Raw genomic sequence first — 25,552 nt, forward strand, 5'->3', positions numbered from 1 at the left:
AGTTGTGCGACGATGGCGGCTTCATCCACAGAGCCCAGGACCATTGGCGTTATAGGATTCTTTTTCTTCTTATGATACGATGATAGAAACAAAAGGGAGTATTGACATACGTTTGATCAAGCACCGATGCAAATCACTCCCTTTCCTTGCTTCACTTACCTCGCAACGCATGACTGGAACAGCGATTCGACAATGAGAATAAAAGATTACACCAACCACGAGACAAGGTAGTGTACAGATTCGAGTGTTATTTACCCTTCCCTCGGCCTTTCTCTACTTCCTACTTTCACTACGGTGGTTTCCCTCCCTCCCCACAATCGACAAATTACCCGCCATACCGGGTATGATGCCCTCTGGACGGGCTTGGAACTCCCAAAAAGTTGACAGTCGTCATCCTGAATTCAATCAACCTATACGATTGACTGATTGCTACACAACATAACTTTGCATGGCCGAGGGGCGGCCGTTAATGCCCAAAATACCTCCCAGACACAGTCAATAAAAGTCATTAAAAATATTGAATGTACTCCGCCTAATAGGATGGCCTCCGACCGAACTGACCACCTCATCTACTTAATATCAAGGCTGCTTGCTACTGCCCACTCCCCGCGTCTAGTAGACGCCACTCTGCCGATAGTAATCCGCAGCGGGCGGTGCGCTCGGTCCATCAGCACCACCACCGGGAGGAACATACGCCCTGTACTGCGGCTGTGATGGTCCCTGGCTTGGAAGGCTGTTTCTAGCATCGTAGGCCGCACCGCCAGGCTGCAGGGGCGGTGGCGTCATCACTTCAGATCGACCGGCACCAGGGATAGGCGGAGCTGCTCCAGTTGGCACAGGCGGCGGTGCCTGAGTAGGGGCACTGACGTAGTTATCCTGCCCCTGAGCTCCTGGTGGCTGATAACTCTGGTACTGTGGCTGCTGGTGTTGTTGCGGTGGTTGTTGAGGTGGTTGTGAGGGCTGCCCGACTGGTGGTGCAGATGGTTGGAAGGATGAAGGTGCTGGAACAGTCGAATTACCTACGACGGGGCTACCGTTGTTGTAATCGTCTTGGGAATACACGGAGGATGTATATGTCGCAGCAGAGCTCGGGTTATGGGTAGCAATAGGCGAGTCGTAGACAGAGGTTGCCAGCTCCTGGGGACCGTAAGTGCTCTGTGGCCTTCCTTGGTTGGGAGGCACAGAATATGCGGAATAAGTGTTGGCCGGCGGTGGTGACGAGGTGTTGATCGGCGGCACCTGTGCCTTGCCTGTGGATGGAACACGTTGATCACGCGGAGGATACTGTTGCGGTTGGTTGTGATGCGGCGCTGAGGGGACCTCTGCACCGGCTACGTAAAAGGGAGCAGGCGTTGCCTGTGCCGGACGCTGGAAATTCGGCGAGGGCGTAGACTGAGGGTATTGGGGTTGTTCTATGTACAAACTAGTTAAACTTGGTGCGCTTGGAAGAAGGCAATCAAGGTAGTTCACCTTGGGGTGCTGGAGTATAGTATCTCTGCTCCTGCTGCTGCTGCTGTTGGTGGGGAGGGCCCTGGGGAGGGCCTTGAGGAGGACCCTGAGGGGGATAGCCCGCCCCCGGTCCGCCTGGGTACCCGCCGGGGCCAGGTCTCATGGCATACTGGTGGTAACTAGGCTGAGGAGGATGCGACATGGATGATTCCAAAAGAGACTCGTAGTCGCGGCGAGCCTTGATGAACTTCTCATTCAGCTGTGTAAAGTCATCTGCATGTTTTGGTCAGTATAAGTAGCATAGACAAGCGAGTGGAGCATCTCTGACCCTTCTTCTGGGAGTACTTCTCAATAAGCTTGATCAGCTTCGGCCTGATGGCTAACGTTTGGTGGTAGAGCTTCTAATTGGCGACTCGTTAGTACCGGGTCGGGCTGAGGTGGCACTCGTAGGACCTACCGATATCTCCTCGTTATCCTCTTCCCTCGGCGCCGTATTGGACGTGCTCAAAAGTGTGAGCAGCTTCTCGACATTCTTGATCTCTGCAAACACCTCGGCCTCCATCTGTGCCTCACGTGCCAACTCATCAGGAGTGGGATCCGTGAGCTTCTCAACATAGTTGAGGGGGAAAATTCCTGTCTTCCCCTTGAGTGAGCCCCGCCACCAATCCTTGTAAACCGACTCGAGGACTGCAATAACATCGCCTTTCTTGAACTCGAGTTCGCCCGGCTCGGAAGGAACGAAATCGTACAATGCTCGCACCCTTGATACGGTGGCAGCTGTCGTGCCAGCAGGTACTGGTGTAGAGTGGGCTTGAGGCTGTGCAGCGGCGTGTGTCGAGGATCCAGCGGCGGTGGCAGAAGAGGATGGACCGGCGCTGGACTCGGCAGGCGCCTTCTTCTTCTCCTCCTCTTGCAACGATAACTTCAAGGCCATCTGGAGCTCGTCGTCCTCCTTCTGGCGATCGAGGTCGGTCAGGCCAGTCTTCTGGGGCGCCGAGGGGGCCTGCAAAGTCGGGTTGTTCTGCTTTAGGCGGAAGTAGGCGTCGTACATGATGCCGAGATCGGGGTCCTTGCTAAACATGTCGGACCACTCCTTCATGCGCTCGAGGATTTTGGCCTTGACCTGGGTATGGGTATTGCGGTCGTTTGCGAGTTTCAACATGGCGTCAGTGAAGGCTCGGCTTGAGAGCTCGCGGTGCATGTTCTTGCCACAGTTCTGGCTGAGGGCATTCGCAAGCTATTGCGCAGGAAGAGTAGCAAGGTCAGCGACAGGTTCAGTAAACCGGCATGGGTGCGGCAGCAACGAGCCGGGGAGGAAAGGGTGCAACTCACTTCGAGGGTATAGAGCTGGACATTGGCATTGCGGTGGGCGAGGCGCTTGATCATTGCCTGTACAACCTCTTTGGGACCATTTGCATCGCTGCCTACGCGGTCGCAGACCTCGATGATAGCTCCCCAGTCTTCGGACGTCAGGTTCTCGTCGGTGGCCTTGGCTAGATGACGCAAGATGGGCAGGTTAGCGACGTTGGCCAGCGATGGGGTTTGGTTCGCAAGGCTGCACACGTACCGACGCCCTCGTCAAAGGGACCAGCTGCGGCAGCTCGAAACATATTGGGCAAAAGCTGTGAGCCGCTGCGGATGCTGTGTAGTGACGGGTGAGATCAAGAAGCTGTCTTGTTTCGAGTGGTTTGGAGATATTGTGGGTGCGCTTTGTGGCAAGAAGATGCCTGGAGTGGGCAAAGCGGTGGACTACGTCAGGCGAGGTGCAAGTCGTCGTCGGGCTGCGCGAATGCAATGCGATGGTTGGCAATGTTGAGGACGGAATTAGGCGAGTGTGACGGAGTGAAAGGCGTGCACTCGAAGGTTGGCCGAATCGTGCGTAGGTTGGAGGTTCTTGGAGCCTGGGTCGGCGGAGTTGAAGGTTGTGGGTGTTTGGGGAGAGGGACGTCTCGATGAGGTGGGTATGTCGCGCGAGTGTGTAGGTGTGTGCTGAGGCGAAGCGTGAACCCGAGGGAAAGGAAGGTGATGGATAAGGTCGCCAAGGTTGAGGTAATCAGTGACGGGTACGTAAGTGCGTAAGTGTTGAGGCACACCCGGCAGAATCTTGCAGTCGTCGTCTGCTAACTCTGGTGGAAAATAAAGTAAGCAACTACTACCTAATGTAAGGTAAAGTCGGCAGCTTGCATCCGTCGCTAAGGCAAGGAAGGTATGGAACCTGAAGGCAATGGAAGGCAAGGTGAGGTCGGATATTACCTTGAGGCTTTGGGGGAAGAAGGTCACAGGGAAACCTGGCACACCTCTAACTGGCATCTGGCACCTGGGCTTTGGAAGGTGGCCATGTCGCCATGGGCTGTCACAAGGTCCGGACCACTAATTACCTTACCTAGTCCCGTCCACCACAGCCCAAGTGTGAGCTGCTGCTCTTCTTCAGCTTTCTAGATGTGCGGGGGATGTACCCAATGCATACAATTACAGTAGGAGAGTGACATACTTCACGTGGTGCTGCGGTGCCGCCAACAAAGTGCGCCTTGGAGAGCCCGAAAGAGGCCCCGTCGTCATCACCGCCTAGCTCTGTAAGTTACTGCATGGGTACACAGTATACCTCAGGAAAATCCAACAGCGGGGGCTGAGCTCGTTTCGCCCATGAATTACGCGGACTTGCTCCTCTGCCACCCGCGGTCTGGCAGGAAACACTCCAAACGGTACCCATTTCCCATGGCCAATTGATGCACCGCCACATGTGTGGAGGAGAGACGGCCAAAAGCATGCGTAACCAACCGCGTGGGCCTTTGGTTCTTTTGTTGCCTTCCATACCTTGCTCCGTAGGCTCCTCTTCTTTCGCTGCCCAATTGCGACGATGACTTTCTTCGACTCCCGTTAATTCCAACGGATCCTGATCCGTCTCTGAGCCCGAGAGTCCTGCGACCTGCCTCCTCCGGCCGGTCATCGTCCTCTGCTTGCTCCACCACGGTCCCCACGGCTTCTTGCGTTTATTTTACCTTAGCCTCGTTTTAGCCTACAAAGAAGCATCTTCAAACCCGCTGCCTAAAATAGCTACATATCTCTCTTCTTCTTCTACCTAAGACATCCATGCATCATCCAAGTCTTCACTTGCAGTCGCTACCCTTCACTTCCCAACAATCACCACGTAGCCCCGAGATAGATTACAATATACCTTGGTGACCACATCTCTCCGTCACAAGAGGCATCAAGCTGTCAGAATACCTAGATCAAAAGAACAGAAAACAGGATCATGAGAGATGAAACCAAATACTTAGTATACAACACCACGTCAGTCTTGCGTGCGCCACACCATCACGGCCTGCGGGGAACCCAACACGGAAACAAGCTGCCAACCAACCGGACCAGCAACGACGTCAAGCCACATCTGGAACGTCTAGCACCCCTGGATCGTCACTGCGCCCTTGCAAGTTCTAAGCTTGAGCTCATGCGATGGCGGATAGCTCATACTCGGGGCCCAAAAGTAATGCGTATATGCATGCCAGTCTTTGTGCATTCTCTATCGTAACTGTACTATGTCCTTGGTTCCCCAAGGTGCTCCCCGCCGTCTCTGCCGGCACTGGGAATTGTCTTGGCCATTCCGATTCCATCCAACGCCATGAACCCATCTCTCCAACCCGTTGATGTATGTCTTGAAAACAGGAGAAGAGAAGTAAAAATGAAAGACCGTTTCGATGATACCTTTCTGCCGGACCCTGTCCTCAGGTCCTCCTGAGCCTTGTAGGCCTATGAAAAAAAACAGAAAGAAAAAAAAAAAAGCGCTCGTGTCATTCAGTCCCAAGTATAACCCACTAAAATAGATGGGCCTGATGCGCTTCCTGGCTACCTTCAGCAATCTCCTTGTGAAGCCGTCCCTCGTCACCACTGAGGGCACCTTGCTCACCATCCCCTTCGACTGATACCGCGAGGTTCAAAGTCGGCTCGACTGCCAGATCCAGAACCAATGTTGCCACCACCTCGGCCCTCCTCCAGACTTCTCCGCGATTGCGCATCCATTTCTGACATATCGAAAAGGAGCGGCTCTTCATCCATCAAGTCATTCTCGCCGCGTCCGTACCGTCCAATGGACCCCGTGAAGCTTCCCCTGGAGGACTGGGGAGGCGTCTGGCCTCGTCCTCCCGTGGATGCCATGCCAGCGTAACGACGCCTGCCAAATGGCGAGCTGGATGGCGCGACTGCCATCAATCCACCTGGGGGTTTGGATCCTTCTGATGAGCCCTGCCTCATCATCTCTGCCGAACCTGAGGACGGGATGTCTGCTGTCGGCTGCAGCGAGCCCGCTGCTCGGCGAGACGCAGACTCAGCTTCAGTCTGTCTTCCCAGCAGCATGCTGAGCGTGGGCGGCTCGCGATCCTCTGCCCCCAAGCTGATGCTGCGATTGGCGGCGAAGGCTAGATCCCCGTCTTCATCGTCGGCCATGGCCCGATTCTGCTGTGCCACCGAGCTAGACCGTCTAGGGTGGGTGCCGATTCTGGGAGAGATGGGTATGTCAATGGCAGTGGTCCCATCCTGGGTGATGGTGTCCTCTCTAGGCATCTGTGTGTTCTCTGCACTGGGATTGGTGCGGTCGCTTCGCGGCTGGCTTGTGTTGTAGTTGATGATCGAGTTTTCGCTCAATCGTGAGGGGACAGCAGGCGTATGAGGGGTGTGAGGAGAGAGAGGCTTTCCGGGCGAGGAGGAAACGGATACTGACGCTGGCGCGGCCATGCTTGGCACGTTGGACAGCTGCCGACTGGATGAGCTTGAGGAGCGCTGCATTTGCATCGACGAAGTCATTGAGTCTGTCAGCGCCTGGTTCGACTCCTTCATGAGGTGAAACCTCGAAAGCTGTGCGACTGTCCGATTCGTCGCGCCCTCGCCCTTCTTGCCTGACTCGAAGCTCTTGAGCGTCTTCTTGCTATCCAGCGCCTTCAAGAATTCCGAGATCTGATCGTCATCTGTTTGGAGCGATCCGGAGCTGCCGCCTGCACTCGCTTCTGCTAGAAGACCTGATCCTGGCTGAGCCACTGACGAGGATAGGCTTTGTCGACCGCTGCTTCCTTGCTCATCATCGCCGGCTTTGCTAGCGCCGCCAAATGATAACCGTCCTTTGCGGTGAGTAAAACTGCTGCTGTACCGACTTGTCGAAGACGGCCGGGGCGAGCCTACTACGGCTGTTTCGGCCGGTGGAGGGCCACCTCGTAGGGTGGCAGGCATTCCTGCTGTCAGTGACGTCCGATTGCGAGGTTGTGTAAGAGCATTAAGTGCCGCCGCGCGTGAGATGGGAGACGCGGGAGATTCGGAATCGAGAGTTCGAGGCACGGGGGATCCAGACAGTGACCCAGCCTTGAATGGCTGGAAAGAGACGGACGGACGTCGGCCACTGCTGCTGAAGCCCTTCATTGAGGGCCTTGTTGCGAGGCCGGTGACGGGTAATGAATTTGGTGGGTTCAGCTCATTGCTCGTGGGAGCAGACCCAGGCGGAGAGCTCGTGTCAGATCCAGGGGGCTTCACAGCCTTGAGAGCTGATATAGGGCTAGTGCCCAAGGCTCCCTCCCCGTGAAAGGTTGAGAGACTGCCGTATGTCTGGTGCATATCTGCAAGAGTCCTACTCCTTCTGTGAGACGGAAGAGAACCCACCTCGGGGTCGTTTCGTCGGGTGCTTGATGTCCGCTGGGGCAGCGATGGCTTGAAGAAGTTCTCATCGACGCCCATGAATCGTGAGCTTAGCAACGCCTCTGAGTCGTCCACTCTGAAGTTACACTCATTTCTATAAGTGACTGATGCATAGAAGCGACCAACCGGTACCTCCAAGTCGCCAAAAACGTAATCAGTTACGACATCCGGGCGACCATCGTACAACGGATGCCTAAGCCGGTCGATGCCGCCGGTGTCTAGTTCGCCGGTTCGGACACGGCAACGGGGTTCTAATGAAGGATGGACGCCTTTTGTTGCAGATGCTTGAGAGAACTTCCAGGCAGGAAGAATCCTGGTTGCAACGAAGAGAGACCGAAAGAAGACGATGCTCTTTTTGTAGATGGTTGGCAATATTGGGCCAAAGTCGTCCGGGTCGGATGTGGGAAATGTCTTGAGTTCAATGCGCCATCTTTCGAGTATCACCTCCGTGTTTCTCTTTGTGGGCAGAGAGCGGCCGTCGTCGCTCGAATCGGATGAGTTGAGAGCTTCCATCACGTCCCATCTTTTGCCATTTTCGTCCACAATGACCAGGCTCTGACTAGGGGTTAAACGTGATGTATCGAGATAGGTTTCGATGATGAGGGGCATAGGCTTGTTCTCGAAGCTACCGCAGTTACGCCAAATACGAAGCTCCTCTTTGAAGTCGTCGAATTCTTCCGTCTCGATTTGAAACTAAGGAGGCACGGGCGTCAGTACCCGGCTCTGCAAGCGATGCCAGAGGTTGAAAACGAGCCAGCACTCACCCATTTGTTCAGCTTCTTGTTCCCAGAGCCACGAGCCGCATATATGGGCTTCAGGTTCAAACGTGATTGCAACACCAGCGATGCGGCTTTGGTGTGGAAGTTCTGCGCTCAAATTAGTGGCAGATCTTGGCTATGGCACCTTTTGACCTCTGTCTCGTAGTACACACCTGAATTATCTGATCCAACTTCTTGACGGCATCTGCCGAAACGGAACCTGGTGGCGTCTCGATGGTGGGTGACGCTGCGGCAGAATCGCGACCAGACGCTCCCGAGCTAGCCCTTTCGCGTGTACCAAGCATTCCTTCTCTCGGGTTGTTCGTTCTTGTGGGATTCGTCTGGGGCGCAGAAGCGGGGGAAGAGACCCGTGGGGCGGGTCGAGCTTGCTGATGCATCTTGTCTGGCAGATTGCGGCCCCAAGGGCAAGTCTAGGACAAGATTGATCTGAAAAGCCGCCGTGGTAGGCTAAGCTTCGGGAAGACAAGGACGAGCTGTGTGTTGCGAATTCGTGGAAGTTCTAGGCGGCGGGGGAGAGGGTATTCGCGATATCGAAGTTGGGGTGGTACCGAACTTGCTCATCCATCCTTCATGACAACTGCAAAGGGGAGTGAAACACCTCGATACCCTCGGTCGTTGAGCGCACAGCGAGAGGAGAATCGGCCGGTCGGGGGAGGAGAACTCGTAGGGCGGGCGGAGAGAAAGTAGTTGTTGCAATACCCTTTTGGAACGGCGCGCAAACGACGCAGGCAACGACGGGCAAGGCGACAAAGCCAACGTGGAGACGGGCGGCGAATGGTGAGAAGCGATATCGCACAAGCAGGCCAAGGGCGTTACGGAGCCGGGCTGGATGACTGCAGAACGGTAGAACGAGGGCGAGGGCGAAATGGACAAGCTACCTTAAGCGCTGCCTTGGACCATGGCTCTCGGTTGCGTGCGGTACAGAGCAGGAAAGTCGAAACGAGAAGCTGTGGTGACAGAGGGGAAGCTTTCGCCAAGCAGGGAAAGCGACTTCCTAAGCAGGTGCTCCAACAGCAACGCAAACGAGCCGCTCCAAAATGCGCGGCTGGTGTGGTTATCCGAATTCCAAGAAGGACGGAGGAGTTCAGAGAAGAATGGACGGCGATGTGCGGAGTTGCGGTGCCGTGGTGGTCGAGTCGGAGGTTATCGGCGCTGGTGTCATCCGCTCAATGGTTGTTGAGCCTCGTGATCGTCGACAAGTACCCTTCCGTCATCGAGTCACCTGGGTGGGCCAACAGAATGGACTGAATTCAGGCAAGCAAGTAAAGCGGTGTATACTTGTCGATGCGTTCGTACCTAGGGAAGAGGGCAGGGAAGGCTAAGGATGGCACAGAAGAAGAAACAGGCACAGCAGAAAGATCAGACGGGATATGCTGACTTGAAGAGAGCGAGGGAAAGTGTAGAAGAGTGATGATGGGGGAAAGGTTGTGGTGAGTACTTTGGAGAGCAGAATGGAGATTTAGCGTTGTCAGAATGGGGGCCAAGGGCGATAAGGCGCAAGGGCCAGAGGTGATGATGCAAAGAGGACAAGAAGAAGTAGATAATGGGGTACGTTGAGGTAGGCAAAGACAAAGGGATTGTTGTCTGAGCAATTGCTGGGTAATTTAGGAACACAAGACGAGGGAGGGCGAGAGGTAACAGAGTAGATTTGGAGGTAAGGTACAGGAGGCAGAGGATGATGGAAGAGAGATGGGAAGGGAGGACGCTGAGCAGCCGATGACATGGATCTCTCGTCGGAGCTGTCTGAGTGTGTGGATAAGCACACAACAAAGTGACTGCGTGTAGGTATAGATACAGAGCTTGGTAGTGACTTGGAGAGACTCACCACCTCACCTCAGTGATAGGGACAGAGGCTCACAGAGAAAGGAGTGACAGGGTACCTAGGGTAGAGGTAGGGGGCAGGAGAGGAGCTGGCACCGGCTGGTCTGGGTCCTGCAGCGGCAGCGCATCCGCCCCGGCATGAGGAGCTGCTAACAGCCTGGACAGTGGAAGTATCCGTGGGAGAAGTACCAGGCCGTGCAGGCCCAACAGCAGCCAGTAGCCGCGGCATGGGGGGGGGGGGGGGCAGGGCATGGAGCAGCAACAGGGGGAGCATGGATGGGCTCGATGGGGCTGCATCTGTGATGGGCGGTGGACCAAGACACACCCGTGCATGCATCGTTCCGTTAAGGTAGGTTGACTGGAACAGGATGGGATGGGATGGGACGGGACGGAACAGAGCTGGGGTTTGAAGTTGCTGCAGGTGTTGTTGTTTGTAGTGTAGCACCGCAGGACAAGATCAGTTGGTGTTGTTGTGTGAATTGCTGTCTTGTATTGACTGATGATGAGCGTTGTTGGAGTTGTGAAGTTGTGAGTGTGTTGCTTTCCATTTCCTCAGGCACGATCGCAGGTGGACCAAGTACGTAGAGACAAGGTGACATACGCAGTACAGTGGAAGCACCCTGATGTTCTCCAAAGTACAAACGACGGGAAGTACATGGTCAAAGTACCATGCCTTGCTCTTGCTTCCTGGTTGTACTTGCACCTTTCGTTCGTCGAGATGCATAGTAGCACCGGCCTTCCCATTGTGTGACGGCGGCCGTGGGGTGAAGACTCCCATTCTTCCACTTTTGTCTCTTGAAATGCCTCCTGCATGCTCCTCATTCAATCACCAAGAGTCTTTGTGTTGCTTCCCTGGGCTCGATTGATTACCCCCAGCTGACCTGAGGATATCGACATACCGCGTCGAGAAATGTCAACAAAGAAGACCCAAAAATGCAGAAAAGAAGAAAGGAAGACGAAAAAGAAAGAGGCTGAGGGGTGGCACGGATTGCCTTCCGAGTCAGAGTCACCACCATCATCCTCAAATCGACATGACTCCATCTCTGACTCCAACTCCAACTCCAACGGTCGACGGCGGTCAACCAACCCCAACCTAGACTTCGAGGCTCAACTTCTTCCAAGTTCTTCCTCTAGGCTGCCACTCACCAACTTGAGCAAGCCATCGCCAGCTGCATGTATCATGTATGGGGCGCGCCCGGGACTGCACCTCGTAGTCATACAGACACTTGCCCCGATACGGAGAGGTCAGGCAATCAAATCAACGGGGATTGGCTCTCACATCTTTGACGCTTGAGTCCTGGAAGTCCTCCGGGTCGCCGCCTCCAATATGCAAAAATGCCCTGGATGGGGAATAGGCAGCGCCGCGACCCTACTCCGTACCAAGCCCGGACCTCAGAATGGCCTCAACTCCACCCCATGCATGACCGCTGGGTTCTGGGGCAGAAATGACGGGGTAGGTAAGGGGTGGCGGGCGGCTCTGCTAAGTCACTTCCACTTTCACTCTTCCCTTGCCTCGGCCAACTTGTGCCTCGTTGACTTTCTGTTACCAGTCGCACCAGTCTCGCTTGTCCCTGCTCTTCTCTGCCTTGCTTCAGGGCCGCTTCTCTCGGCCGCAGCGGTGTTTGCTTGTTGATTTGTTGACTTGTACGGAGTACCGCAGGCTTTCCCATAGACCCTGCAATGCGAAGAATTGGGGTTGGATCCAAATACATACTGGTGCTCGCTGACAGCTGGCATCGACGCCGGGTCATCCCAGCGCCATCATCATTTCGATTTATCGCCATGGCCCTTGCGTCCATCAAGTGAACGTCGAGGTCAACAAGGTCGCCGACGTTTCTCTCGCCCGAGTCCACGATGAGCAAAGACACTTTTCAAAAGGCGGATAGATGGCAGGGTCCAAGGTACGCAGGCTCGTACGCCGGTAGTCGACACTAACACTAACGTAGGCACTCGACTCACCCGGTCCTCGGTTGATCCCGGGAATCCTTCTCCCGTCACCATAGCGCTCAGCTCGTCTTCCTTTCTTTTCTTTGGGAACCCCCAATCCTGTTTTACAGACTCAGGACCGACAGAGTACCCGCCTCTCTTATCGTCGTCTCTTCACGGGCGGCAACTTTGTAATGCGCCGGATCTAGCCTCCAGCAGCTCCTCTAAACGGCACTGTCCGAGAAACCGATCTCTCGCCCATATACCAAGGTAGGCAAGCGTGGCAAGGCAAACCCCCAAGGACCTACTCCATCTGGCTTGCCGCTTCGTTGCCTGTCAATGTTGTCGTGATCCCACCCCTGGCGGCATGTGCGGCAATCCCAAATCGAGCAGCCAAGCAGCAAGCAACCTTTCCCCGGGCAAACGAGTCATCGCACCGATCGCCAATGAACTAGCAACCTGCACATCCATCAGCCAGCCTGGCAGCCAGCCCCCTTATCAGCATCACCACCATCGTCTTTGGTGCTTCAGGTTAGTTGCCATTATCATTATCAGTGCCACTGCCACCCGACTCGTGATATCTGCAGATAACGATAAGACCATGCTCCGGCCCGGGCTCCACTCCTCTCCCCCGCACCCGTTCAACGTAAGGCAAGTCAACCGCGCACCACAACGCATCACACACCACCCAACTCATGGTGACTGTGGTTCTGGCGCAGTGGCACGCTGCATCCGAACCGGCGTCTGCAGATCGGACCCATCTCCCGAAAGTACCACACGTTTCCTCCCCTTTTTACACTTGCGTATAGATACGCTCTGTGAGACCTGTACATCGGAGGAGAAAGCGGGCACGGCATCGTGGTAAAATCGCCGATGCGGAGGAAGAGGGCCTTCTGCTTCTTGCTTAGTAGGTAGCTCCAAGTATACCGTTCTTGGCAACCTTTCTGCCTCCCCCACCGGTCACATGGCATCACCTCCCATCTAGCAAAAGGACAAGTCCGTTACCAAGCCAATGCCTTAGCGCTCAACGGTGAACGAGAACCTGAATCGTGCAAGTCTTGTCAAAATCTTTGAGAAGCGGTCGGCGGCAGTGGGTGCAACATGTAGGAGTGAAGAAGTCTCTTTCTCTTTCCGTCTGTCTGTCTTCTCATTTCGTCTATTGTGACCAAGCGAAAAGCAATTTGAAAACATTTGGCAACCACACAAAGTTGGTGTCCGCCAATGCTCGTGTAAAATAGAAAACCCAATTCCCGTGTTTCCCAAATGTAAAACCATGCCTCGAGGTTTTTTCGTCGGGCTCCGTGACACCTTGAAACGCCCTAAAAAATCAGTTGTAACCAAGACGCAAAAAATCACAATGTAGATGCCGCTGCGGATGCCGATGCTTTCCCACCTCTCCCCCGGTTACGGTGACCACGCCCTCGGGGGTTATTCGCCGGGCCACCGGGCGCCTTGGCCGGTGGTGCCCCTCCGGCATCGACGTTACCGGCGTTGCTGGCGGCGGCGGCGCCGTGTTCTTGACCCGGAGGAGCGCCACCAGATGCTTTGCCCTTGGCGACGCCCCGGCCCCGACGCCCTCGTTTGCTGCTGCTGCCGCCTCCGCCGCCGCCGTCCTTCTGCGCCCTACCCTCCCTCGCCGTCTTATCCTTGGTCTCCCGCCTCGCCTCCTGCTCCTGCACCCGCCGCGTCTCCTGGTCCCACCACTCCTGGAACTCCTGCTCCTGCTGGATCTCCTGCATCGACCTCTTCGCCACAGCTTCCTTGACAATCTCTTGTTCCCGCTTCTGCTGGCCGATGATGTCTGCCATACTCAGTCCCAAAATGGGCTCGGCCTTGTTCGCGGGTGTAATGTAAGATTTGGAGTGCGGGACCAGCGGCTTCGACGACGCGGGCTGACTTGTCGAGGCGCCGGCCACGGCAGGGGAGGAGCTGCTGACGCGGGATTGGCCCGGGAACCGCGTGTCCGGCGAAGCTGCCCTCCGCGGTGAAGATCTCGCAGAGCTCTCGACTGAGAGCAGCGGCTTTGAAGTTGGGCTGTCCACTGGCGGTGATACTGGTTTAGCTAAGCCCTTGGCCAGTGTATCTTTCAACGACGTCTTGGGCCCGCTCGTGACAGGCTTCCAGGGGGCAGGTTTGTTGCCAGCTGCGTCCTTGTCCCAGGCTGCTTTCGGCTGTGACACCTCAGCCTCGAGAGCCGCCTGAGCAGCGGCCTGGGCTAGCTGTTGCTTCTTTCGCTCCTTTTGCGATACCTTGGGCTGCGCGAGCTTGGGCGAAGCCTCCTTGCTCTTTTGCGCGGCAATGCCGGCGGACAAGGCGGACTTTGTTGGCGTCTCCGTCAGAACTCGACGCAGGTCCATCTTTTGGGTTGGGAATGCCGCTGCCGCCCACGGGCTGCCAGATCTTTGGGCAGTCGGCCCACGTGAGTCTGCCGGCGAAGGGCTCATGCCGAGGTTGGCGGATGTACCCATCGGGGGGCTTTGCACTGGGTATTGCGGCGAGCCTGCCTGGACCTTGGTGTCTTTCCAGGGACTAGACAACGACGGAATCCGGTCCAATTCGGACTGGCTCTTTGCCTCAGCAGCCCTTTGCGTGGGTGATACTGTAGGGCTACCTAGAGCGGAAGGTCCCTCGTCGTCCATGTTGAACATCAAATCGGCATGGGATTCCTTGGGTCTGAGGCTGGGACTGAACGGCTCGTTGCGGCCAGTCTTGGACTTGCGCCGAGATTTGTCCAAACTGGGAGAGGTAACGCCGGACAAGTCTTCAAGGCTGCCGAATTTGGTCTTGAAGGATGATGAAATCTTCTTTTCGTCGTCTCGTTGCGTAGTCCGGAAAGCCATCTCGCGCACTCTCCGACGGCGTTCCTCGTCAATATCGAGAGCCAGATCGGGGTCCTTTTCAAACAAGAGCAGCTCGGCCCGTCCACTTCTGGCGAAAGGATAGCGAGCTAGCTGATTTTCTCGGACGACGTTATCCAACTCCTCTAGGAGATCCTCCTCCAAGCCATCCAAAAAGTGGTTTTCCAGCACAGCCTCCATTTGCAGACAAATGTACTCCAGCCCCGCGTCTTTGAACTCCGTAATAGAGCATGCGCTGATCTCGTTGAGCAGCAGAGCGATGTTTCGAGTATTGGCGAAACGTGCAATTACGTATTGGCAGATCTGGGACAACCGGTCTAGCATGAGTTCGTTTGCAATACTCATGACGCTCATTACCAGGTCAGAGAAATCGTCAATATTGGCTGATGTGGTCTGGTTGAAGAGTTCCGTCCCAACGTCTGCGTAGAGGTATCGTAAGACATATTGGAACGCCTCAGGATCACAATGACTCAGGTCCACCCGGACAAGTTCTTCCTCGTCGAGTTCATCGCGACGGCCAGCAAGCCACATGCCGCCGGCTCGCCCATGGAACAGGCCTTCGAAGAACTCGCATCTCTGGCGCAGCAACTGGCTGTGAACCGGTACCTCTTCGCCGTCGAGCTCAACAAGAGCATCCGCGTCTTCAAAGTACCTGAGGTCATGAATGGCTTTGGCAAAGTCCTTGTCCAGGGACTTTTCCGCAGTCGTCTGCAGACGGACAGCCGACTCCAGCTTCATCATGTCAAGCTTCGTCGCAAGCTTCATCAGCTCATTCCGAACCTGGCGATACCTGTGGGCTAGAGCGGGTGCTTGGCGAGTGTGATTCCATGCCGGGACGACGGTGTCATCATAAACATAGACGGCCAGGTTCACTATAGACAGCAGGTCGACCGATTCGAGGGTGATTATCGTCCTCCCATCTCCCTCTTCGAGACTTAGCACTTGCGGGATGTCCCCCTGACCACCATTGCGATAGTCGCTGAGCAAACTTCGCAGAACAGAGCTTCGGGCAGTCAAGATCCATGAGTGCACCGGTATCTTGACATCTGGATATGACGAGGTGCGGATCTCCATGTCAACGTCCGAGTTCGGGTACATCAGGAGAAATTGTCGTAAGTCACGCTCCAGATCCACGGACTTGAGGAGTTCGTACGGCAGCTCCCCTATCCGATACTTCAGTTCCTCGGCTTTCCAGAAACCGATCGTGTCCTTGTCGCCGGGATTGGGCCTCGATGCCTGAAACTCTCGTAGTGCGAATAGGGAGGCAAAGTCCTCCCAGAGGGACTGCTCGTTGATGCTGATTTGTTCCTTCATGACATCACAATCCTTGCGAATTGCCGCGAATGCACCAAACGTGGAGCTCCGCACAGCAACAGCATTGGTGATACTCGGTACACGCTGGAACTTGAAATCCTTTCTCTTGATGTCTGCTGACCCCGGGGTGGCAGCATCCTTCGCTTTAGCGCGCTTGATACGACGCCAAACGGCTCCAGACTCTGTGCAGATGATCACAGCGCCGTGTTCACCAACACTGACGGACTTGACACCATCCTTCCGAGCATTCCACACGCATTGCGGTGTCGTGACGGCACCCTTGATCTTGGCTGGATTTGTTGTGGAAGTTGCCGTCGTAGTCGCATCCGACTTGTGGATCAGTGCCATAGTGAAGAGATCACCCCTCGTAGTGACAGCCGCAATCGTTTCGCCGCCGGATGTGATGCGGCTGACCTGATTCCGTGCTGTACTGTACCTTGTCGACATTGATGCGGTGAACTGGTGATTTACAAAGACGTCAGGGGAAGGAAACTTGACAAAGTTATAACCGTAGCTCGTAAAGACGCAGACGGTGCTGTCGGCCAGCAAGACGGTGGTCGCTTTATCTACGGCGGAGACTGCAGCGATGGGCGAAGAGAAGAGCGAAGCTGCGACTTTTCGGGGAGTTTGTTGGACTTCCAAGGATCTCGAATCCGCATCCATCAGCGCCAGCTGGCCGAGGTTTTTACCCCAGCAAAACAGTGACGAGGAGGTATGGGCGACTGAATGCACGGCCGATGCTGCGATTCCCAGAATGACCTCCTTCTTGAGTGTCCCAAACACTTGTCGTGGGGTGGTGCTCATCGGTTCTTCGTCTTGTCTGGCTGGCGGCGGCAAGCCATATCCTAGCTGGGAGTTGCTGTTGGAGCCCCAGGTCCATAGCTCTCCAGCATCTGTGACAGCCAGAGTGTGGTTCTGACCAAGTGCAACTTGCACTACCTTCTTGTCGGCGAGACCGCCTTGTACCGGCACGAAGCGGTATTGGGTATTTTCGTCGCCTAGCCCAAGTCGCCCGCCTCGGCCAACACCGCAGATGTACAAGTTCGAAACCGGGTCAGTTGTCAAGATGGCGGTATGCAACTTTGAGAGAACAGCATCGTGAATCCGCAGAGGCCGATTGCGGATGAGGGCTGGGATCTCTTCCAGGTCCACATCTTCTTCCGGCAGGCTGGCACCATGAGACACAGCTTTGGTCTTCTCCAAGTACTCTTGGTAGAATCTGCGGATGAGTTGATCCGGCCGCTTTAGGTTGATCCTCTCGGGATACTGCCGGTCGTCTTCGTCGCCCACACCAAGTGAGATGTTGCGGTTGCTTCCAAAAACAAAGATTTCCTCGCCTTCCACTGCGCCATCAAGTGCAGCGACTGATCTCATCAATGCCTGGCCTCCATCTGAGGTGCTGTCTGTATCCGAGTCGATGTCAGAGTCGTTGGGGTCCCCGGAGTCTCCCAGTGTTCGCACAGCAATGGTTGAGTTGTAGAGATCAAAAGGACTGTTGCCCTCGCGGTCTTTCGTCTTGATCAACTGCCCAACCTTGGAGACCGAGACTCCGAGGGTTTGCTCTGTAAGAATCTTGCGCTCTCGTTCAAGCAGTAGACGTGCAATAGCAATATTTCCACAGTAGAGTGCTCGATGAAGAGCGTTCCAGCCACTCTCGGGGTCTTGCACATATAAATCGATCGAGGGGTGGTCGAGCAGGGCCTGGACGAAGAGGATGGCGGCCGAATCTATCGAGGAAGCAGCGCGGAGCAGAACTGTAAGGCCAGCATGATCACGGCTGTTGATTTCAGCCTTTCCGAGAGCATTATTGGCATTCTTTGATCCAGCTGGGCCGAAACCGACGGCGGAGGATTTGCGCTGTTTAACATTCCGGGGAGAAGTTCCGTATTGTCCGGGACTGCCCCCAAGGGGTCCAGCACCTATGCCCGGGCTCCTTGTCGCAGTTTGCGCCGTGTGGCCGGCCGGGACCAGTAGACGCCGAAACCTGTCGACATCGTTTTCCCAATAATATTTCCAAAGTAGGTGACTCATGGGCAGATGGTAGGCAAGGGACCCTTCCAGCACTTGGATAGCACCTCGCTGTGAGTCTCTGGGATCACGGCTTGTTTAAAGGTGCGATTCCGAGCGCGAGAAGAGCGGAATCGTGGGTATTGAATCGATACGGTTCGAAGATGGCCAGATGGTGCGCAGGGGGTGTTGTGAGGTTACAAAGCCCTAGAGTTGAGAGAGAGAAAGGGGGAGGAGGGGTTTTCGAAGTTGCCACTTGGTCGTTGAGCTTGTGACTCCTAGATACGATAGCGTAGTAGCAGTCGAGTGGCGAGGGTATTCGGTTTGATGAACGGTGTCGCGGGTCTGCGAGTTTTGTTGTTGATTCCTAACAAGATCGAGATGGACGAAAGATGAGATGAGGACGACGGTTGTAGGAGGGTCGTTGCTGGCGAAGAGATGTGAATCGGGGGTGGGGTTGGCGATGGAAATTGAAGGTATTCACCTCAAGTCGCCAGTTGTGCGCGTCAGAGCCCGCCGCGCCGCGAATTCCCGGCTCCACGGGGGGCATGCAGCGTGGGTGACAGGCACCTTGGTGCGTTATTGCGCAGCCAATCGGACTCAAAGCTGGGAGCTTGTGCTCTGGTTGCAGGCCAGACAAGCTTCCAGTTTGTCGCTTCAGGTGGGGTGGCTAGCGGGCAGTGGTACATTTTTTGGGGATTGAGACATGCTGGTCCTGGCACGCCGAGCAAGTCATAGGAAATCTGTCTATGTATGCATGTTAACCTACATAGTAGAGAACCCAAGTCACGGCGATGACAAAGTGAGTACTGTCCAGCCTAATTTTGTTCATTTCGTAAAGTGGTTGAGTAGTGCGCAACACTCAAGGTGTTTGTCACTTGGCCAAACACCCTGGATCTATGTCAGTATTTAAGGTACCTAATCCATACCTTGGCTAACTTGGATTTGCAATTGCCAGGTTTTCACATAGGTATGTGTATGTACATCTTTCCAAGAAGGTAGGATATGCTGAAGAATCCTTTAATTTACTTTCACTACCTATTTGTATCCATAGAACCAGTCTTCACTCGACCAAAGCGTTGAAACAAATTCGCGGATACTTGCCCCAGCTCGCAGCAGTGGTGGAAACGAAACAATGAAAGAACTGCAACTCCCGACTCACGGTGCAGGTTGTGTGCTTATCTAAGGCCGTTATTAGGTGGGGAGCTATCCCCCGCCAGCTGCTGCACCCCGCCAGCGGTCTCTTTGCCCTCGAAACGCCGGGATCACATTCGGGCGGCACTCGATGAGCCTCCATTCGGCAGGCTTGCATATTACCGAATGCCATCTGCTTCCTTATTGTGCTGATAGGGAAGATACCGAAGCACCTAAGGCAGGTAACGCGCAATGGGCTTGCTCTTAGTTATTGGAAACCAATACCGGCCATCTGCATGCACCTTGAATTCCTGGATATCTTATATAGAGAGTATTATTCGGCGAAAGCACCCATTGGCATCGTCATGACTTGCCTTATTCAGATACAACACTCCAAATAGGTGTGTCTAGTTTGGCGTATGTGAGTAGGCAATTTGGGGCGTTGACCTCCTCTAGAGTCTACTATCAATGATGTGCAATACCTTGCCAGCTTTGAAGCCGCGATATCTGGCACGCCTAGTACTGAAAAGTAAGGCGTTGAAATCAATGTAAAGAAAGACCGTCGCCTATGAGTCGGAATTGTCGCACGAATCTCGGCAATAGACGGCACATGAAATCTGTCTCACCGTCGCAGTGACAGATGCATCTCGGCATGGGTTGCAGAGGAAGATGAGGTGGCCCGGGCCCTGGGGTAAAGAAAGATCCCCAGGTCCCCGGAACGTCCCAAAAAGCCACTTGCCCACGCTGCCGCAGTGCCGCCATGCTACCATAGCGAGATGCCAATACGTAATCCCGCTGGTCCCAGAAGAGCGCACCAATCATGAGCCTCGCAAGTGTCAGGGACGATGAGCAAGATGCTGCAAGAGCCCATCCGGTGGAGTCCGGCGCCGCTCGGTAACTTGGAAACTGGCTGCTTCAGACTTTCAGTGCGAGCTGCACACACAAAAAAGAGGCCGATAAGGGACCTCCGCCCGGGGGCCCTGGCGATAAGAGCCCAGTTCCCGCTAAAGCTAAGACTCCGTACCTCGTTCGATTTTCCGTTCCATCCAATTCACTCCAGTTTCCCAGCGCTTTCTCAAACCCTCCCACCTACGCACCTCAACCCGCCCGATTGATTTTGCTCCTCGGTGAGTTCTCAATTGCACCCGCCGTAGCTCTCCTCTCCCAGCTAATCACCGTCTTCTCAGCTGTCTACCGTCAAGATGTCGACCGACAAGCCCCTCCCTTTCCAGTACCAGTTCGCCGCAGGTTCGTTGCCCGAAATCCCCCCACCGTCGCGATATCGGACCCGAAATACTGACCACTGCATCCAGGCGCCATTGCCGGTGTCTCGGAGGTCAGTACACAAAGATGCCATACAGTAATGGGTTGACGAGATATGCTTACGCTTTCTGCAATTCTAGATTCTGGTCATGTAAGTCAACAATCCTCTTGCGACACGCTCACGTGGCCACCATGCTAACCCGCACAATAGGTACCCTTTGGACGTCGTCAAGACACGAGTGTAAGCTTTGCTCGATCGCCAGCCGCCCGCGCAAACCCCGACTGACACGAACATTCAGGCAACTCCAAACCGGCAAGGGCGTAGGTGCCGACCACTACAATGGCATGGTTGACTGCTTCCGCAAGATTGTCCGCAACGAGGGGTAGGCGAATTCACTCCTTCGGCCTCCGCAAATGTATTCACCAAGCTTACGAACCGCAGCTTTGCGACACTCTACCGCGGTATCACCGCCCCCATCCTCATGGAGGCTCCCAAGCGTGCTACCAAGTTCGCCGCCAACGACGAGTGGGGAAAGATCTACCGCAACCTGTTCGGCGCTGCCAAGATGAACCAGTCTCTCTCCATCTTGACCGGAGCCAGCGCCGGTGCCACCGAGGCCTTCGTCGTCGTCCCCTTCGAGCTCGTCAAGATTAGACTACAGGACAAGGCCTCTGCCGGCAAGTACAGTGGCATGCTCGATGTTATCCGCAAGACCGTCGCCGCCGAGGGTGTCCTGGCCATGTACAATGGCCTCGAGAGCACCATGTGGCGCCACATTGTCTGGAACGCCGGTTACTTTGGCTGCATTTTCCAGGTCCGCGAGCTTCTCCCCAAGGCCGAGAACAAGGCCGGCCAGGTCACCAACGACCTGATCTCCGGTGCCATTGGTGGTACCGTCGGTACTATCCTCAACACCCCCATGGACGTCGTCAAGTCCCGCATTCAGAACAGCCCCAAGGTCCCCGGACAGACCCCCAAGTACAACTGGGCCTGGCCCGCCGTTGCCACAGTCGCTAAGGAGGAGGGTTTCAGCGCTCTGTACAAGGGTTTCCTGCCCAAGGTCCTCCGTCTCGGTCCCGGAGGCGGTATCCTCCTCGTCGTCTTCACTGGCGTCATGGATTTCTTCCGCACCCTCAAGACCAACGCTTAAATCCGCACCTAGAATGGAACAGATAAAAAAGATTTAGAGAAAGAGAGAGACAACCGGAGGAATGTACATCTCGTACAGGCAGATACCAACCCCGGGGCTTTTTGGATTCTGGCGCTCAGCAATGCAAATCATTTTCAAATCCTTTGGGCTTCACATTTTCTTTCTTTGGCTCTGTCCAGCGGCATGACATGTTGCTCGCCATAGTGACATCTAACTTGCTTGATCAGATATCTTGAGTGGCACTGCTATCGCCTGCCGCGAGCTTTGCATTGTTGAAGACCGAATTCGGCCTTGAGTTCACCCTGTTTTCTCACAGTCTGACCCCATATACAGTCCATTTCCAGGATACATCCAACCAACCCGTACTTTCCTCTTCCGGTTCAAGAAGCTACGACTTGAGAGGCTTCCTTCCTTCTCCGTATTACTGCTATTTATACGGTTTGCCGCGTACGCATGAGCTCGTCTCTTCTATACCTTCTACACAACCATACGACCTTGGACTCGTCTACCCAGACGCATCTTCTCAGCCACACATCTTCTGGGACATTGCTTCTAACTTCCAATATATCAAGCCCGGTCATTCCATTACATGATACCTCAACCGCTAGGCCGCTTCAAATCTACGCTCACTCTTTGATCAATCAATTTTTGGCTGCATACTTTGCACACGACTTACGATCACTCAAGGAGCAGTCTCAAACAGCCTCGGTCAGATTACACCCTTCTTTCCTCAGACTGTGGTACCTTCCGTGGCTAGGCACATCACTCCTGCCTTTTTTTATATGAGGACTACTTCAACTGCTTTCTACGCCTTGACGGCTTTGCTTCTCACTTATCACGACCTTCACAGTTCTACTTCTCACATCTCACAGTATTTATTGCTCTCCGTATAGCTGACTTCAGCTCGTACTTGCCCCATGGGTTTATCGCTCAGCACGCATAATTGACAATACTTCCAGGGCAGCCTCAACTTGAGAATATTTCACTTTGGACAGACCGCTGACAGTCACGATGGAAGATCACTCGCGATCCATGTCACGAGCCATCTCGACAGTCCGGCCAAGTGCTACACCTGGGTGCCTTCCCACACCCTCCCCTCCTGCTTCTTCACCTCCTCTGGCTTCAGGGGCATCTCTCAGCCAAAGCTCGGTCGTCGTCCAACCACCGACAATCACCGCTGCAGTCTCCAACAATTACAATATCGACAGCTCTTCTCCAAGGATCTCCGAAGTCGAGTCGTCTTTTCAGGACCTGCATGTCTCATCTCAGACGGGATCCCCTTCTCAAGCCGCTGTCGCCGAGAGACACAGCAGCCCTGCAGCTCACACAGGCACCAGCTCCTACATCACGCGAGTACTGAGCCAAGAAGAAGAGCTTGATCGAAATGGACTTGTTATCTTGAGTTCCAACGAGGCCGATGGGCCACTGCATCACTATGACCCAGATGACGACGAAGTCGAGTCCGAGGACGACGAAGCAACTTCCGAAGATGAAGTGGAGCTTGATCGGGAAGAGACCATAGGGTCTGATAAGCGAGTTGATACCATACAGGGTGAAGACGAGAACGCTGAGGAAATCGGCGACGACGAAGAAGAGGAAGAAGATGATGAAGATCTCGACGATGAGCCTGGCCCTCTTGGTGATAACGATGAGGAGCTATCTTTGCCACTGCCCATCAATCTCAGTAGTCTTGGCTGCAGCGACGCGTGCCGATCGGAGTTTCAGAAGGGCATCGGCATCTACGATGAACAGATCAAAAGACTCGAGAGCAAGATCCATGAACTCAGTCTAGACAATCACACTTTGAGAGCGGATATAGCCAGGTTGGAGAAAAAGCGAAACAGCCAGAACAGACACGAGCCGACATGGCACAAGAAGCTGGACCTATACCTTACGAACCCCGCCCACCGAAAAGCACTGACTTATACTGACATTTACAAGCTGTGCTGCAAGGAGGAGAATATGAGCACGAAGACTGGCAATGTTCATCCAAACTTGCGACTGAGGGGTCCTACGAACAACGAACTTCAAGCCGATGCGCTCGAAGGTCTCGACGCCGATCCAGTCAGTCAGGACGGGGAGTCTGAGGAGAGTCGTAATGGTCCTGAGGGACTCTTCGTGCAGGACGATGAGCACCCCGAGGATGTTCAAAGCTCAGAGGGCCAGCAACCACGGGCGGACCCTTATCTTAAGGGCTTTCCTTTTCATCGGCTGCCTGCTAAAGTACAGGCCAACATCATCAAATTCGTCTTCGTTGAAGAAAGCAAGCTTATTCACTGCATCACTCGTCTCGATAGATTCATGCCTCCAGAGCAACCCACGCAAACAAACGCGAACAGAAGTGGTCTCCCTCGTCGCTTCCACCTTTCCGGAACATCTTGCAATATCACCTACGGTATGAAACCGAACACTCGCCTCGCTCTGCTCACAGTCTGCAAGCGTTGGCACTACTTTGGGATCCACGCTTTCTACGGTCTGAACACCTTCGCCTTCTCGAGCCTTGGAGAATTTGGCCGCTTCTGCACTGGCATCGGAGAAGCAAGAAGAGAAAGAATCCAGCATATCGAATTGCTATGGGTTGGTAGCCAGTATCTCACTCACAAGCCTGTCAAGGAAGGCAGAAAGGGAGCACTCAAATATGTATCCAAAAGGACATGGGACGTTTCTTGGCTCTGCCAGCTGCCTCGTCTAAGAACTCTCATCATACATATCGACGAGAGTGGCCCGCAGTACACGCGTCGCCGCCACGAACCCAAGGCCTACGCCGACTGGATGGCGTCTGTCACGGCTGGCCAGCCCAATTTCCGCATGACGAGATCCCTGCGAAATCTCCAGGGACTGCATTTCCTTCACGCACTTCGTGGAATGGAGCTCATCCAGTTCTACGACTACAACATATCCCGCCAGGAAGGTGGCCGGCATCTAATTCGTGATTGGTCATTCTTCATGGATATTGAGAATGTGACAGCTATGCCAAAGACTGACGATAAGGCAGAAGCCGCAAAGTTAGCCAATTTGATTCCGGTTCTTCCACGGTACGAGGCTTCTCAAGAGGATGTTGAGGCGATCAAGGGCCTCTATCACAAGAGTCAAGCCTTTGACGCAGTGTATGTGTCGCCGCCAGTTGTGGAAAGGGATGGAGAGGGTGATATCGAGATGGCAGACGCTGAAAGCCAGGACCCGGTCCAGCAGCGTGCTACGGTGGCATCTCCAGGCGGATCACAAGCCAACGAAGGAACAGGACAACCAATTGGGAGAGATACATTGGGACGGTCAAGCTCTACCAATCAATCAAAGGGTCCACGTCCTGGGAAGGGAAAGAAGGTCGCCCGAGCTAGGAGTACAACGCCCGATAGGGACCTAGACGGAACCGAATCTGAGGCTTCTGGCGAAGCAACCCCGAAAGCACCCACCCGCCGCGTTCGAGCGGATACTGAGTTGACCACTTCAACGCTTACGGAAGAAAGCGTCGCGAACGTCTATGACCGCGAATTATCACTGGCAGGGTCAAATGCCAGCAACCCGATCGACTTGGACAGCACAGAGCCACCAAAGATGAAAATGCGCCTTTGGCGCCTTCAACAAGAAGATAATTTCAACCGCCTCAAGCGCGAGCATTCCGACGTAATGTCAATTGGCCATGTGTCTGCAGCCGGGAGCGAAAGATCCTATGGCAGCGAAAACGGCCTCTTCGTGGGCGGCTCGTCGCCGTCAATGTCACACTATCGACAACGCCGTGAATCTACCGTGCTGACGGATACCTCGCGCAAGAGAGGATACGACGAGTTGGCAATGCGAGGCGCCATCGATCTGACGACAGAGTATGACGATGCCAGCTTCTACACCACGGGTTTCCCAAGCTCTTCTATGGCCACCTCCTCGCGCCGTAGCGGTAATGAAGGAATTTATGGATACAATCCCCCCGTCATACAGCAGGAGACTGCTTACCCTAGGCTTTCGCGTCTTCAAAGCGTCGGGAGCGTAGACGACTGTCCTTTCAACAAAAGACAAAGACATTGACTCGCCAGGATGGGTCCTCAATCTCACTAATTGACTTATTGCGGTTTTCGCGGTTGATCAATAGCTTACGACGTTTTACAGATTTCAAGCGATTTGGAGTACTTGCGGTGCTGAGCCCGATGAATTTAGGGGCTTATATGCGTTTTGCTTTTGG

The 25,552-nt window shown here is 54.6% G+C and overlaps 10 protein-coding genes across 10 annotated transcripts; 6 read left to right on the forward strand and 4 right to left on the reverse strand.

Moving 5' to 3' along the window:
* Positions 1-612: 612 nt before the first annotated feature.
* CCOS01_09401 (VHS domain-containing protein) lies at positions 613-3,059 on the reverse strand (the record flags this gene model as incomplete). The annotated part of the gene is made up of 6 exons (XM_060457560.1): positions 613-1,412; positions 1,471-1,722; positions 1,778-1,850; positions 1,907-2,686; positions 2,782-2,942; positions 3,017-3,059. 6 exons carry the CDS (start codon positions 3,057-3,059, stop codon positions 613-615), a joined length of 2,109 nt encoding a protein of 702 aa, XP_060312260.1.
* A 144-nt stretch (positions 3,060-3,203) lies between these two features.
* On the reverse strand, positions 3,204-3,569 carry CCOS01_09402 (uncharacterized protein; the record flags this gene model as incomplete). The annotated part of the gene is made up of 1 exon (XM_060457561.1): positions 3,204-3,569. A coding segment is annotated over one exon (366 nt), but the record flags the coding sequence as incomplete, so codon positions are not given.
* Positions 3,570-4,944: 1,375 nt separating this feature from the next.
* Positions 4,945-5,094, forward strand: CCOS01_09403 (uncharacterized protein; the record flags this gene model as incomplete). Its single annotated transcript, XM_060457562.1, has 1 exon — positions 4,945-5,094. The coding sequence occupies one exon, from the start codon at positions 4,945-4,947 to the stop codon at positions 5,092-5,094; it is 150 nt and encodes a 49-aa protein (XP_060312262.1).
* Positions 5,095-5,349: 255 nt separating this feature from the next.
* Positions 5,350-8,281, reverse strand: CCOS01_09404 (uncharacterized protein; the record flags this gene model as incomplete). The annotated part of the gene is made up of 3 exons (XM_060457563.1): positions 5,350-7,818; positions 7,890-7,991; positions 8,057-8,281. 3 exons carry the CDS (start codon positions 8,279-8,281, stop codon positions 5,350-5,352), a joined length of 2,796 nt encoding a protein of 931 aa, XP_060312263.1.
* A 397-nt stretch (positions 8,282-8,678) lies between these two features.
* On the forward strand, positions 8,679-9,152 carry CCOS01_09405 (uncharacterized protein; the record flags this gene model as incomplete). Its single annotated transcript, XM_060457564.1, has 1 exon — positions 8,679-9,152. One exon carries the CDS (start codon positions 8,679-8,681, stop codon positions 9,150-9,152), a length of 474 nt encoding a protein of 157 aa, XP_060312264.1.
* Positions 9,153-10,635: 1,483 nt separating this feature from the next.
* CCOS01_09406 (uncharacterized protein) lies at positions 10,636-11,019 on the forward strand (the record flags this gene model as incomplete). The annotated part of the gene is made up of 1 exon (XM_060457565.1): positions 10,636-11,019. One exon carries the CDS (start codon positions 10,636-10,638, stop codon positions 11,017-11,019), a length of 384 nt encoding a protein of 127 aa, XP_060312265.1.
* Positions 11,020-12,018: 999 nt separating this feature from the next.
* On the forward strand, positions 12,019-12,516 carry CCOS01_09407 (uncharacterized protein; the record flags this gene model as incomplete). The annotated part of the gene is made up of 1 exon (XM_060457566.1): positions 12,019-12,516. One exon carries the CDS (start codon positions 12,019-12,021, stop codon positions 12,514-12,516), a length of 498 nt encoding a protein of 165 aa, XP_060312266.1.
* A 487-nt stretch (positions 12,517-13,003) lies between these two features.
* CCOS01_09408 (BTB/POZ domain-containing protein) lies at positions 13,004-17,854 on the reverse strand (the record flags this gene model as incomplete). Its single annotated transcript, XM_060457567.1, has 1 exon — positions 13,004-17,854. One exon carries the CDS (start codon positions 17,852-17,854, stop codon positions 13,004-13,006), a length of 4,851 nt encoding a protein of 1,616 aa, XP_060312267.1.
* Positions 17,855-20,166: 2,312 nt separating this feature from the next.
* CCOS01_09409 (uncharacterized protein) lies at positions 20,167-21,378 on the forward strand (the record flags this gene model as incomplete). The annotated part of the gene is made up of 6 exons (XM_060457568.1): positions 20,167-20,212; positions 20,278-20,300; positions 20,368-20,378; positions 20,439-20,468; positions 20,527-20,610; positions 20,670-21,378. 6 exons carry the CDS (start codon positions 20,167-20,169, stop codon positions 21,376-21,378), a joined length of 903 nt encoding a protein of 300 aa, XP_060312268.1.
* Positions 21,379-22,389: 1,011 nt separating this feature from the next.
* Positions 22,390-25,398, forward strand: CCOS01_09410 (uncharacterized protein; the record flags this gene model as incomplete). The annotated part of the gene is made up of 1 exon (XM_060457569.1): positions 22,390-25,398. One exon carries the CDS (start codon positions 22,390-22,392, stop codon positions 25,396-25,398), a length of 3,009 nt encoding a protein of 1,002 aa, XP_060312269.1.
* Between the last annotated feature and the right edge of the window lie 154 nt (positions 25,399-25,552).

Source organism: Colletotrichum costaricense (assembly GCF_030867565.1).
Source record: "Colletotrichum costaricense strain IMI 309622 chromosome Unknown Scaffold_9.1, whole genome shotgun sequence".
Taxonomy (NCBI): Eukaryota; Fungi; Ascomycota; class Sordariomycetes; order Glomerellales; family Glomerellaceae; genus Colletotrichum; species Colletotrichum costaricense.